The sequence below is a fragment of the Leucoraja erinacea genome, chromosome 18, assembly GCF_028641065.1.
Source record: "Leucoraja erinacea ecotype New England chromosome 18, Leri_hhj_1, whole genome shotgun sequence".
Classification (NCBI taxonomy): Eukaryota; Metazoa; Chordata; class Chondrichthyes; order Rajiformes; family Rajidae; genus Leucoraja; species Leucoraja erinaceus.
Genome location: NC_073394.1, coordinates 8,716,521 through 8,730,771, shown reverse-complemented (window position 1 = coordinate 8,730,771; position 14,251 = coordinate 8,716,521). Strand labels below are relative to the sequence as shown.

At 40.4% G+C, this 14,251-nt stretch overlaps 1 protein-coding gene across 1 annotated transcript in view; it reads left to right on the top strand.

Moving 5' to 3' along the window:
- Positions 1 to 327: 327 nt before the first annotated feature.
- eif3m (eukaryotic translation initiation factor 3, subunit M) overlaps positions 328 to 14,251 on the top strand; it is a 28,153-nt gene continuing 14,229 nt past the window's right edge. Inside the window, exons 1-5 of the mRNA XM_055649243.1 lie at positions 328 to 442; positions 3,066 to 3,198; positions 3,460 to 3,598; positions 9,401 to 9,524; positions 10,424 to 10,518. Coding sequence (XP_055505218.1) covers positions 401 to 442; positions 3,066 to 3,198; positions 3,460 to 3,598; positions 9,401 to 9,524; positions 10,424 to 10,518 — 533 coding nt within the window. The 5' untranslated portion in view covers positions 328 to 400. The remainder of the gene's footprint in view (positions 443 to 3,065; positions 3,199 to 3,459; positions 3,599 to 9,400; positions 9,525 to 10,423; positions 10,519 to 14,251) is intronic.

The following is a 14,251-nucleotide window of genomic DNA, read 5'->3' as shown; positions in this document are numbered from 1 at the left end:
TTTCAGTACGGGTGTTGGGGGTTACATGGAGAGGCAAGAGAGAGGGAAGTAGCTCAGCCATGATTCAACGGCAGAGCAGAAGGGTCTCGACCCCGAAACGCCGCCTATTCCTTCTATAGATGCTGCCTCACCCGCTGAGTTTCTCCAGCATGTTTGTCTACCTTGGATTTTTCCAGCATCTGCAGTTCTTGCATGAACATATTAATTCTGCGCCTGTCACTTGTGAACTTGTGGCCTTAGGGACCAGCAGTGGGAGATGCTCGAGGCCTGTCCCAGTGACGCTACTTCCGGAGCCCCGTCTGCTTAAGAGCGGGCGACGTCGGAAGTGACGCCATCACACCGGACGTGGGGCCGTTGACGAGGCGGACGGACGGACGGAGCTGAGGTGACGGCGGCGGCCATGAGCGTCCCGGCTTTCATCGACATCACCGAGGAGGATCAGGTGAGGCCGCTGGACGGGCGGCGACTAACCTGCGGCTGTGAGCGGGCGGCCAGCAGCCGAGAGGCCCGGGAGTGGAAGTCTAGCGCCTCGGCCTGGCCACCCGCATCCCGCACGTGTTGCTGCCGGTGCCGCTCCCGACTTTAGGCCAAACCGCCCGGGAGACGCAGCAAAACCCGCTAGAAGTCTTCAACCCAAGATAGACACACAATGCTGGAGTAGCAACAGCGGCTCAGGCAGCGTCTCTGCAAATCCTTCTCTCCGACCCGCTGAGTTACTCCAGCGTTACGTGTCTTATCGTCGGTGTAAACCAGCATCTGTAAACCAACCGTTCCTGAACACACCTTTCAACCATGCGTGAGCCTAGTTTTAGAAACATAGATAAATAGGTGCAGGAGTAGGCCATTCGAGCCATTCAATATGATCATGGCTGATCATCCAAAATCAGTACCCCGTTCTTGCTTTATTCCCCATATCCCTTGATTCCCTCAGCCCTAAGAGGTAAATCTAACGCTCTCTTGAAAACATGAATTGGACTCCACTTGGCACAGAATTCCGCAGATTCACAACTCTGGGTGATTCATAACTCTCTAGGTGTATTATTTTGAATTATAAACGCACATATGATTAAGGAAGAAGGGTTTCGGCCGGAAAGTTGCCTATTTCCTTCGCTCCATGGATGCTGCTGCACCCGCTGAGTTTCTCCAGCATTTTTGTGTGCCCTATGATTAAGGAAGGTTCAATTGAGAAATAATTCACGTTTTATGGGTTTATATAGCTTAATCAGCCTTAGAATTTCTTATATTAATAAACCTACATGTATCTACAAATGTATCTAATAAACCTAACCAACAGCCTGAAGAAGGGTTCGAACCTGAAACATCACTCATCATTTTTCGCCAGAGATGCTGCCTGTCCTGCTGAGTTACTCCTGCACTTGATATCGTATCAACCCCATATTTAGACAGTGTTTAACATGAAAGGTCATAACATGAAATTGACTTAATAAACTACTTTTTGAAGCGTGGTCTGTTTGCAGGCAACACTGGAACCAGATTTATGTATAGTTGGGTCTTATGGAATTTCTGATTTTTATTGATAATTGCCAAGAATCTAACGTGAGAAAACAGCAAAAGAACTGCAGAGGCTGGTTTACAAAAGATGACTGTTGGAGTAACTCAGCGGTCTGGCAGCATCCCAGGAGAACATGGATAGGTGACGTTTTGGGTTGGGATGCTTCTATTTCAGAATGCTGCTAAGGCTAAGATAAAGGGAATGTTTAGGAATGAACTGCAGATTCTGTTTTAAATCAAAGGTAGACACAAAATGCTGGAGTAACTCAGCGGGATAGGCAACATACCTGGGGAGAAGGAATGGGTGACGTTTTGGGTCGAGACCCTTCTTCAAAGGGAATGTTAATATACAGGTTTATTAAAAAGTATATAACAGCAAAAAGCACTTACAGCTGTTTTGAACCTTTACGACAAGACATGAAAAAATTCCAGGGTCAGAAGAGTGGATTGAATTATGGCCAGAATAGTTTCTTGGTGTGTATTCAACATATGGAAGTTGTAATTGTCACAGCAAGTTTGCATATGGTATGTCAAAGGCATCAAAAACCAAACATGCATGAGGCTCCTAAACAAAACTGCAATTTTCCACAGTAAATAAAAATAATCACTAAGCTACACTAATTACCAAGCCTTCATCATCTTGTTTCAGATTCTGGGTCAAAATAGAACCCAGGAGCAATGTGTCCCCAGGCTGTGCATAGTTCATCAATACATTAAACTAAAATAAAATAATGGCCCAGTCATTTGATGACTATTGAAGTAGCTGCTGGTACTTGCTTTATTTGCAACCAATATCCCACCCTTTTAAGACAGAAAGGAAAAATGCTCTGATCATTGATTACTAGAGAAATTTAAAAAAATATTTAATCTAAGGAAAGTGCTAGAATTCAGCAAAACATGAGCAAGACATTGATAAAATATTATTAAAGCAGCAAGAAACACAAATAATATTAGCGCTGAGTATATAAAGGGAAAAAGACCAGTGTGGGTAATTGCTGGTCCCTTTCTTGTGATGGAGTAAGTCTAGATTAATCTGTAATACGAGGAGAGGCTGATAAAGCTATTTTTTTAAAATAGAGTTTTGAAGGATGAGAGGTGACCCAATTGAAATATGAAATACTTGTAAGGTACATGGCGAGTGTTTGATTTTTAAATGGAAATCAATGGATTTGTGGATGTCGGAGGAATCTAGTGATATGGAGACAGGGCAGCAAAAGGGGTTGAGGTAGAATATTGTTTTGATTTTGTTGAATGATGCAGCAGACTCAAAGGGTTTTAAATGTTCTTGTGTTTCCAGTCTTATCAGTGAGTGACTAAATCACAACCACTCCCTGCCAACTCTCTGTCCTTGAGCAAAGGGAAGGGGTGAGGAGTGAAATCCTTTCCAGAGTGACAATTGTACAAAATGAAAGCTCACAGCACTTGCAAAATAACCATATAACCATATAAAATAAAATCTTTATCCAACTTGTTTTTACAGGATGTAAGCTCTGAGGTTGGAAGTTCGTCATAAATATTGAGTTTATTTCAGCTTTTGTGTTCTTATTTCCCAGGCCTCTGAGCTTCGATCCTACCTCAAGTCAAAAGGGGCTGAAATTTCCGAAGAAAACTCAGAAGGTGGACTGCATGTTGACTTGGCGCATATCATTGAAGTCTGTGATATCTGTCTCAAAGAAGATGATAAAGGTGCGTTTCCAGTTGGTTTTAATACAGCACAGAAACAGGCCCTTTCGGACCAACTTGCCCGTACCGATCGAGATGCCCCATCCACACTAGTCCTACCTGCCCGCGTTTCGCCCATAGCCCTCTAAACTTTTCCTATCCACATACCTGCGACTTATTAAAATTTAAGGAACAAACAACGGTCTGAGGTCGCCGATGGCTGGCCTAGGCAGTGGACTATTGACTAGCGCCTTTTAAATGCTTTACTGTACTTATTTTATTCAGATGTGGAAAGTGTGATGAACAGCATTGTGTCTCTCCTATTGATTCTGGAGACTGAAAAACAGGAAGCTCTGACTGAAAGCTTATGTGAGAAGTTGCTGAAATCTCGTGAGGGTGAACGGCCTTCACTCCGGTTGCAGCTGTGAGTATACTGTGAACAAGTTGCAGGAGTATATCTTGGGACATAAAGAGCAATGTACAGCTTTACCGGCTGTTATGGTATGCATGTTTACATTTTGTTTTACCATTTAGGGAATTATTGTACAGAAATTTACCCAAGTCAAAAAAGTGCTTTCTCTATGAAGCATTTCCAGTTGTGATGGACTCTATAAAAGTACACAGTCATTGTTTTTTCTCTCTTCCCATTTGATAATTGCACTTTCAGACATTAGATGCCTTCAGTCCAGGGGCGGATTATGGCTCACTGGTGCCCTAAGCACTGACCAATCTTGGTGCCCCCCTCCTTTCCACACTGACACAGTCCATTTTAGTTGTTGGCCTGTCTGACCAGATATACAATGCAGGTTGCAGCAGTACAAAAAAATATTCATATGATAACACAATATACTGTACAAACTAAGCCGAGCTTGGGCTACATAAAGTTCTACAAAAATGCAATCCTTCTATTTTAATATTTCACAAGTTAAATGTATCAAAGTTCCAATATTCATGACCTGAAACGCATTTTTCTACATTTCATTTTCACAAAATCACTGATAACATTCTCGAAATTAATACTTCTCAGAATGTCTGCTTGAATTGTTAATATACACAGTGAGTCGATTCTTTCTTGAAGCATAACTGATCTATTTGGGGTTTTTTTACACGTTTCAGTTGTGAGAAAGACCTCTCTGTTGTGCAGTTGGTGACCATTAATGTTAAAAATATTCTTACGGCAATTTCAACATTTGGAAAGGCACTCTCAAGTTTGTCTTCTGTAATTGTGTTGTAAAGTTCCATGTGAGTGAAAGATGTTTTCTTGGTTGTTTTAAACTTAAGAAGAACATATGAATGGAACTGTTGAAGCTCTGTAGACAAAGTGTTGTTCATGTCAGTATGTCTTTTCAACAAAATTCTCCCAATTTTGTTAGTCCTTGCTGTCTCCTCCCCCTCCTCAGCCCCCCTGCTGTCTCCTCCAATCCCCCAGCCTTCGGGCTCCTCCTCCTTTTCCCTTTCTTGTCCCCGCCCCCGATCAGTCTGAAGAAGGGTTTCGGCCCGAAACGTTGCCTATTTCCTTCGCTCCATAGATGCTGCTGCACCCGCTGAGTTTCTCCAGCTTTTTTGTGTAACCTTCGATTCTCCAGCATCTGCAGTTCCCTCTTAAATACTGTTGTTCATGTCATCTGGATAAGCATCAATGAGTGTCTGACAAGTCTTTGAGTACCTTTCACTTTCTGATAATTGGGAATTAGCACCTTGTTGGGTGGCATTAGGAACATCTGTCAGACAAGAGAATCTGTCTGCTATTTAAGTGTACACCTTTCGTCTCCTCATTTCCGTTTCTAACTTTTCAACAATTACATAAAAAGTGGAGATACGGAATTTGTCTCTGGCACTGAGAATGACCTCTGGTGCATTTCCATCATTGGGCATTCTCTTTCTTATACGCTTACGCGTTTGAGTTGCTTTGTATTCTACATCAGGGAGCATGTCCTTTGCAAGTGATTCAAATCTCTCAAACTCATCTCTTGATGTGTGAAACTGGTCTGCCAATGATGAATACAAATCTGCACATGTTTGCAAGATCACATTTTCACTTTAAAGAACTTGACTTGTTCTATGAAACATTTCTAAAGTTTCATTCCAAAAATTCAGCATGAACACAAATTCCAGTTCTTGCATCTTGTTTGCAATATTCTTCGCCTCCCTTCTAGTGTCACCTTTTTGCAACTGGTCATCTGATAAAGCTTCCTGAATCTTGAAGAAAGAGTTGATAATTGCTGCAGTTGCCACAGCATGTGCTTCTCATCTAGTGTCTGAAAGTGATTTCAACACTTTTTCATTTCCAATGCAATCTTTGAGAATTCTCCACCGAGCAGTTGAGGCTGAAAAGAATGTGTAGAGCAGTTGTACAGTGGAAAAGAAATCTACTGCAACTTGACAGCAATCCACAGCACTTCGTCCAACTAAATTTAGTGAATGAGCTGCACAGGGTACATAAATGGCAAACTGATTTGCATCCAAAAGTTTTTGCTGCATGCCATTGTAACGTCCAGACATGTTGGCAGCATTGTCGTATGACTGCCCTCTGCATTTAGCAAAATCCAATTTACAATCATCACATAAGTACTTCAACACCTGCTGTGCCATAGCTTCACCAGTGTGGTTTTGTAATTCCAAAAATGTGATAAATCGTTCAACTGGCTGTCCATCTTGCAAGTATCTGAGCACTATGCTCAGTTGGTCAACATGCGAAAGATCAGGCGTTGAGTCCACAGACAGACTGAAGTACCCAGAAACATTAATTTCGTCAATGATGACGGAGTGCACTTTCTTTGCCATTAACTCAATAAGTTCCTCACATATCGTTTTGGACAGGTACGAAGGGTTGCCTTTTCCAGCATTGCCATACCGTGATATGTGAGCAGCCAAGAATGGGTCAAACTGACTTATCAATTCGAGTAGCCCCAAATAATTCCCATTATTGAGAGACCCAAATTTTTCCACTTTTCCTCGGAATGCCAATCCTCGTTCAGCCAGTGTGCAAATGACTGCTACAACACGCCGAAGCACATTCTCCCAGTAATTGTACTCCTCTTCAATTTGTTTTTCCAGTGGCTGTGTCAAGCCTAAGCCTTGTTTCCGAGTTAAATATGTCAACATGGCATCTCGGTGAGTTGTACTTTTTTCATGGTTGTCAATTACAGCAGTGTTTCGCCAGTCACTGAATCCTTCATTTCTAGCAAAATGCGTTGACCCTTTGGGCGCAAATAGTTTACAAACAAAACAGTAAACTGATCCTTTTGAAGGAGAGTACAACAGCCATTCTCTCTTGTAGTGTTCACCATTGGCTTTTATTCCAAAAAAGATTTTCTGTGAACAGTATTTCTTTGGCTTCCCACTGATGAAATTACGACACGATTTGTCAAATGGCCCATTGTGGTGCTGACATTCACAGGGTCCACAAGCAACCCAATAAGTCACATCATCACCATAAAATTAATCCCACAACCCTGGGTCCTTAGCTTTGTTCATTTCATCCTTGGTCAGTTCTCTAAACTCCTTGGACAGTTCAAAAGCATTTACACATCTTGTCGTAGAACTAGGTCCAGGTTGTGCCATTTCATCATGTGCAACGTCATCATGAAAATCTGGCCTTGCACCAACACTGCCTGTTTCTGATGAAGGAGATAGATTTGATTCACTTGCTGTCTCTGAAGACTGACACTGGTTTTGATCTGGATCATCTTTCTCTGCAGTTTGTAAGAAGAAATCTGTCAGCTTTCCTGTCTTGGCTACAATAGACAGATTCTTTTGCTCATTCTCTTTTGCGCACCACTGAACTGAACATACTTCATTTTTGATGTTTACATGGGGCTGAAATTAAAAAGGGGCAGAGAGGGTCATTGAAATGACTGTCATGACAACTGAATTTGGCTCCACCATTTTACTTTTAAACGCATGCTATGACACTGCACCTCGCCAACAAAAAATAGCTTAAATCAGGCAAAAGTAGACACAAAAATTCTCAAAAAAGATCGACAGATAAGAGACTATGTATACTAATTAAATAAAGGATCATTGAAGCTGTATGACATCTTACCAGTGCAGTGGTCTTAGATTTCCAAGGATATCGCACACATCATGTCTGAGGCATAGAGGTCAGTCGAGAATATTCCACAACAGGAAACATGTGACAGTGTTAATGATCTTACTGACCAACAGAGGTCAGAGTGCACCTTGTGGTACACCTGGGATGATAACCCTAGGGTGCACCATGATCAAGAAACAGAACATTATGATCAATTTGCACTAGTTTTATCAATTTTTTTAAATTTTTTTTACAAATCTTCATTCGTTTTTTTTTTCTTTTCACCCTTTTCCCAACTTTGTGGTGCCCCCTTTGGCCCTGGTGCCCTAAGCACGTGCTTAGTCTGCTTAATGGTTAATCCGCCCCTGCTTCAGTCGCTGCTTTGGATGCCTTTAGTATTGCTATAACTGTATAGCAATGGGTGTGAATAAAGAACAGCATGAACAAGAATAACAACTTGTGTAAGAAGGAACTGCAGGTGCTGGTTTTAACTGAAGATAGACACAAAAAGCTGGAATAACTTAGCGGGACTGGCAGCGTCTCTGGACAGAAGGAATAGGTGACATTTCGGGTCGAGACCCTTCTTCAGACTGGCTAGGGATAAGGGAAACGAGATATATAGATGGTGATGTGGAGAGATAAAGAGCAACGAATAAATGATATGCAAAAAAGTAACGATGATAAAGGAAACAGGCCATTGTAAGCTGTTTGAAGGATGAAAATGAGAAGCTAGTGCGACTTGGGGGGGGGGGGGGGGGGGGGGGGGGGGGGGGGGAGATAGAGGGAACGCCAGGGCTACCTGAAGTGAGAGAAATCAATATACCACTGGGCTGCAAGCTGCCCGAGCGAAATATGAGATGTTGTTCCTCCAATTTGTGTTTAGCCTCATTCTGACAATGGAGGAGATCCAGGACAGAAAGGTCTGTGTAGGAATGGGAAATAAAAGTAAAATGAGAAATTAAAGTGTCCAGCAACCGGGAGATCAGGCTGGTTCAGGCGGGCTGAGCGAAGATGTTCCTCAAAACAATCGATGAGTCTACGCTAGGTCTCGCCGATGTACGAGTCCACGTCTTGAACAAATATCTTACAATGACTTGTTTCCTTTATCATCATTACTTTTTTTGCATATATTTCATTCATTGTTCTTTATCTCTCCACATTACTGTCTATATCTCTCGTTTCCCTTATCCCAAACCAGTCTGAAGAAGGATCTCGACCCAAAACGTCACCCATTCCTTCTCCAGAGATGCTGCCTGTCCCGCTGAGTTACTCCAGCTTTTTGTGTCTCTTAAGAATAACAACTTGTCCCACTCCTATCAAAGCTTTCCAAATGGGATGACTGAGTCTCAAGAGTTTTATTGTCATATGTCCCAGATAGAACATTGATATTCTTACTTGCTAAATGTATTGTAATATTGTGCACAAACAAATGGGAAATGTCAAACTTTTTGTGGATGTTGGAACCACACTGCTATTAAAATCAATTATTAGATGAAAACGTAGTTTGAACATTTTTCCTGATACACTTGGCCAAATGTTTCACCATCCACCCGCAATGTCTCATGGCCAAAGCAGTGAGAGATTACATAGATCCATTGCAGTCTTCTGAGACTGGGGCAGACGGACTCCAGGAAGATTTTCTTGGCATCATATGTCATGAGGCATGGGAATGTTTAGAATTGAGTCAACATGGAGGATGCGTATTCTTGCCCACAGTCTCAAATATATAAAGTTTAAAAAAAAATGCATGACCAGGCTTAAACTTTATAGGTCATGGTGGGTCCTCAGATTAAATATTGTTGTGAATCTGGGGCATACATTTTAGCTGTGCTGCTAAGACCTAGAATGGTATTTTATTCAGGTTTTACCAGGGAGAAGGGTTTTCTGTGATGAGACAAGTTGGAAATGTTGGAACACAAGATTAAGAACTGAAATAGAGGATTTCTAGATAATAGATTTTGAAAGGTGATTACCGCAATTGAGTGGATCAATAACTAGGGTTCATAGATTTAAATGATCATGTGGGAGGATGCATCACTGTTAGCTGGGTTTGGTCACAACTGCTCTTTTAAAAGTCAGTGTGGGCATAACAAGGTAAATGACTGCTTGTTCTAATGATTCTTACTGTTCAATTTGAGAACAGATTGTTTAGCTTTAGTATGCAATGTGAGTGTTGCTTTTCTGTTAACTTAGGTTGCGTAATCTTTTCCATGGAATGGAGGAGAATGCTCCTGCCAGGTACATTGTATACTGCAGTCTCATCAAGGTGGCTGCGTCCTGCAATGCCATTCAATACATTCCTACTGATCTTGACCAGGTGAGTCGCTCACTTCACATGCTTTAGTTCATTAGTATCATGCCTGCTTGAACTCTGTGCATGTGGGTTCAGTTGTTGGGGTGGAAAATGTTCTTATGCTACAGTTCTGTGGTAACAGAACATCCTGCTTGGTGATATCCTTTGTTGAGGCAGGCAGGATCTTGGAAATGGGTGTAGTCTACCGAGCTGTTCACAACTGTTCAATAAGATCATGGCTTTCTGTAACCCGCATCTTTAGTTGAAACAATTCCATCTTGCATTGACCAGCATCAATAGCAGTTTGCAGAAATTGCAAAAATCTATCAATCTGTTACAGTTTCCCAATTTCATTGTGGAAAAAAATAATTTCTAAATTTTGGTGTGTGAACCTAGAAACACTACAACACAATACAACTTTATTGATCCCAGGAGGGAAATTGGTCGGCCAACTGTCCTAAAACACAACAAGATGCGTGAAATTAAAGTGACGAGTTGAAAGTCCAGGATTGGGGATGTGCAAAGATGAGGATGGGGGGTGTTCTATCGTCTAATACAATTGCCCTACTCTTTTCTACCTTTTATACATGTTTGGCTTGATTGTATTAATGTATAGTATTATCTGATTTGATTGCATAGCACACAACCAAAAGTTTGTTGCCGTACCTCAGTGCACGTGACAATAATAAACCTAAACCTTACAGAGAAAAAGGGTGGGTGACGTTTTGGGTCGGGAACCTTGTTCAGACCCAAGAGCCAACCCGAAACGTCACTTATCCTTTTTCTCCAGAGATGCTGCCTGACCTGAGTTACACCAGCACTTTGTGTTTATAAATCAGCATTTGCAGTTCCTTTCTACAAACTAAAACTTTGTCTTATTGATGAATAAATACAGTGACATAAATCTTCTGTTTTCCAATAAGGTTCGGAAATGGATATCGGACTGGAACCTCACTGTAGACAAGAAACACCATGTACTACGATTGCTATATGAAGCACTGGTTGACTGCAAGAAAAGGTACTTGAACATCTAATCTAGGAAACTTTATTGTGCACTTGACTTTTTTGCAGTTAAATAGTTATAATACGGAGCCATTATCTAAATCAATGGCCGAACAGGAGTTGGGGCTGGATATCTTCTTCGAGCTACCTGCATTATTTTGTTAAATTAATTGAACAAACTGTTAACAAAGGAATTCTTGAACATTAACTACTATGTTATACTTGACTGAGCTTGTATTCAAGGTCTTCACTCTGCTACTTAAAGCGTTCTGCAGAATGTGTCTGTGACATAACTGTAGTAAATGTAAAGGCTATCAATGTGTGACAGGTTCTGCGTTCAGCCTTTGACAGGAAACAATTAAAACACTCAAGTTACTCCTCTTTGCACCATTCGCTTTTTGTCTGGTTGTCATAACTGCCAAAGCTTGCCATGGGTCACAGTTAAACACTGCTGCTGTTTAAGGCTGTCTCCTGTATTTCTAATGATTTCTTCTTTGAATTCCTTTGCCCAAACTTTTATGTTCCAGCATGAAATGACATTGAGTTTCTAAAACTTAACTCTTGCTCAGACCTAGGCCACTTGGGGCTGATGTCAAATACCAAGAGCTACTAAAAATCAAGAATATCGAAATAACCCAGTTTTGGGATCGCTTGAAAAGGTTATGTTTAATCGATCTTTATTAGATAGAAGCAATAACAGCTATAGAATCAAGGCAGGTAAATGTAGGTAAGATGTTGAAATACCTCATATTTACCTTATTTCATTCTCTCTGAGTCAATCTTTGGATTTCTCTATGGTGTGGCTTATTTAGAGGGAATTTGTAGGAATGATTTTTAGATATTGCAGGAATCGAGATCTACGGGATTAGTGAAGGAAAGTGGCACTAGGTTAAAGATCAGCAAATATCCTATTGAATGGCAGAGCAGGTACGGAAGGGAGTGTGGAATGACTTCTTCCTCATACCCAGAATGGTTAACCATTTGGAGTAACTGTCTGTAACCATGTTAGTTCCTGTTATTGTTAGTGAAGTAATTCAAATTCTTTCAATGTCTTCATTGATCTGTGCTGGTCAAGTATTCTATCCTCTCCATTCATCCTTTGGTACTCCTAACCTTGTACAGTGCCCTCCATAATGTTTGGGACAAAGACCCTTCATTTATTTATTTGCCTCTGTACTCCACAATTTGAGATTTGTAATAAATTAAAAAATCACATTGTTAAATTTTAATAAAGGCCATTTTATACATTTTTGTTTCACCATGTAGAAATTACAGCTGTATTTATACATAGTCCCCCCATTTCAGGGCACCATGGCTACAGAGGAGAGATAATTTACAAATGTGTGAGAGTTTTAATTGGGTTTGGTGGTCAGGATATTGAAATGGACTTTGGTTGTTCAAGTGAATTTTGAAGGTTGTGCAGATGATTAACGATATCCTTGTATGCATATGGAAGTGGGTACATATTAAGAGGCATTTGAACGCCTGACTTTCTACATTAAAACTGAAATCTGCCACGTGAATTAAACACAGGAAAGAAACGAGGTTGAGGCAGAGGTAGGCTAAAAATGATGAGAACGTTCATTAAGAAGATCCCCAGGTTACTTGTCCCAGAGTCCTACACTGTCTCCTTCCATTTTGAAGTATATTCAAAAATTAGACATCTCTGCATGGGAGCGGGTTAATTCCCTGATCGGATAGCACTTCCTCTTCCAACGAGGGGGTAATGTAAGAAGGGAATAAGATGGTAACATGTAATAAGTGGACAATTACAAAGATGGGAAGTATATTGTTAGGGGAAAAAAGGCACAAGGTGGCATTTCCTCATACAATGTTTTATGTGCTTTATGGAGCAGTGGAGGTGGCTTGCAAGGCCTGAGAATAGAGGCAACAACCCAGCGTGTTGCCCAGAGGCCAAACTGGGAAAGTGGAAAGACAAAGCTGCACATTAAAAATAAAATTCCTTCATTGCTTTCATCAGTAGATAATGCATAATAGTTCACAAAAGATGAATTGCAGCAACTTGGAAAACCAGTTCCTATCGGTCAATGTTTTACGGGATAGAAGAACTGATAAACAAATTTTTGGTTCATTGGATTTGGCTCTTAACGGGTTGGCTAAGCCTGGGTGCTCATGATCAACCTTCTAAATCGCAACTGAATAGCTGCCTGTTCTTTAAATTAATTAATTACCCTGTGCCAATTAATCTCTATAAAGGTGGAAATTCTGGAAGTAGTGTTAATTTTAAATGCTTTATTTTTTTTAAATTCTATTTCATTTTGTACGGATTAGCACAGATATGTTGCAATGCAGTTGCACATCAAAGAAGCAGAGCTTCAGTTGTTTATCATTGCATCTCGTGCCCAAGTTGCATTATTTTCTTTGAACACACGCCAGAATATCTTACTGTAGATCATTTGTGAATGATCTTCACAAAGTAGAAACTTTGTGCCTGACCAAATGAGAACAGATCAATCCTTAAGTATGTATGTTTGTTTACAAATCAAATTGATGCAGCTTTTAAAGGGCTGTTTTATGAGTTTCATTTTATAAAATCTGAACTTGGCCTGTAAAGCTATTGTTTTAAAAAAACAAAAACCTTTTATTACTTTGACATGATGCCATTGCATGAGACTGGTTATGATGGGAAGGTATAGTTTATGCCTGTGCCACCACAAACTTTCCTCCACAGTTCCTCTTGGTTAATTGCACACGGGTGTTTGCAGCTGGTTGAGGATGTGTATACAGATTTAGTTTGTTACTTTGCAGTTGTTCTCAGAAGAAATTCTGCACCAGCGAACTATCATTATTAGCAACAACACACTCTGAAAGTCTTCAGTTTGCAAAACAATAGAGATTATTTTAACCATGGTCTTGAGAATAAAATTACTGGAGATCCATGCTTTGAGACTAGTTTAGTTTGCTGTTTATTGTCACATGTACCGAGGTACAGTGAAAAGCTTTTGTTGCGCGCTATCCAGTCAGCAGAAAGACAATACATGACTAGGGACCAGATTGTGCATCCTTGTGTATCCATTAACAATTCTTCTGATATCTGCTTGTTATGCGGAACAATATTCAATTGTACTAGAAATGGGCACATTCTCGGAGCCCTGACAAGATATCTGCTCTGAAATCCGAAACACTGAAATGTGCTATAAACCTCGCATGCTGTATCATTCCCAATCTCTTGAGAGCAATTTTCTGCCATTCCTTCACTTCAGTTCATAAAATTAGCAAGCCAATTAGGTTCAGAAGCCTTGTGTTGTGCCATTGTGTTGCAAAGTTTTCAACTCACTGATAGACTGCTCCCTTTTGTAGTCTCCTGTGCTTCTTGCTAACAAGGGAGTGGGAGCAGGAACTCCAGCATAGACACCATAGGGAAAATGACAGCCTCCTGTTCTACATTATTCTTGCTAAGATATCTTGGTTACATTTTTATACCTGTTGTATAAATTAAATCCTTATCTCAAGATTTATTTTTTTTTAAACACAAATTTTGTATTCTTTAAATTTTACTCTTATTCCGTATCTATTATGATCATTTACCATGGAATTTGGAATGTTCTTGTATTATTCCCTTCATGGTTTTGAGTTTTTACGTTTTTTTATATCTAGATTTAAAACAACAATTTAATCCTTGGCTGGTAATGCCAAACACAGATTAAACAATAGTAGAATTAAGCACCAAAGATTCTGACATTACAGATTGAAACAAACTTCCACAGGATCAGCAGTATATTTGGATC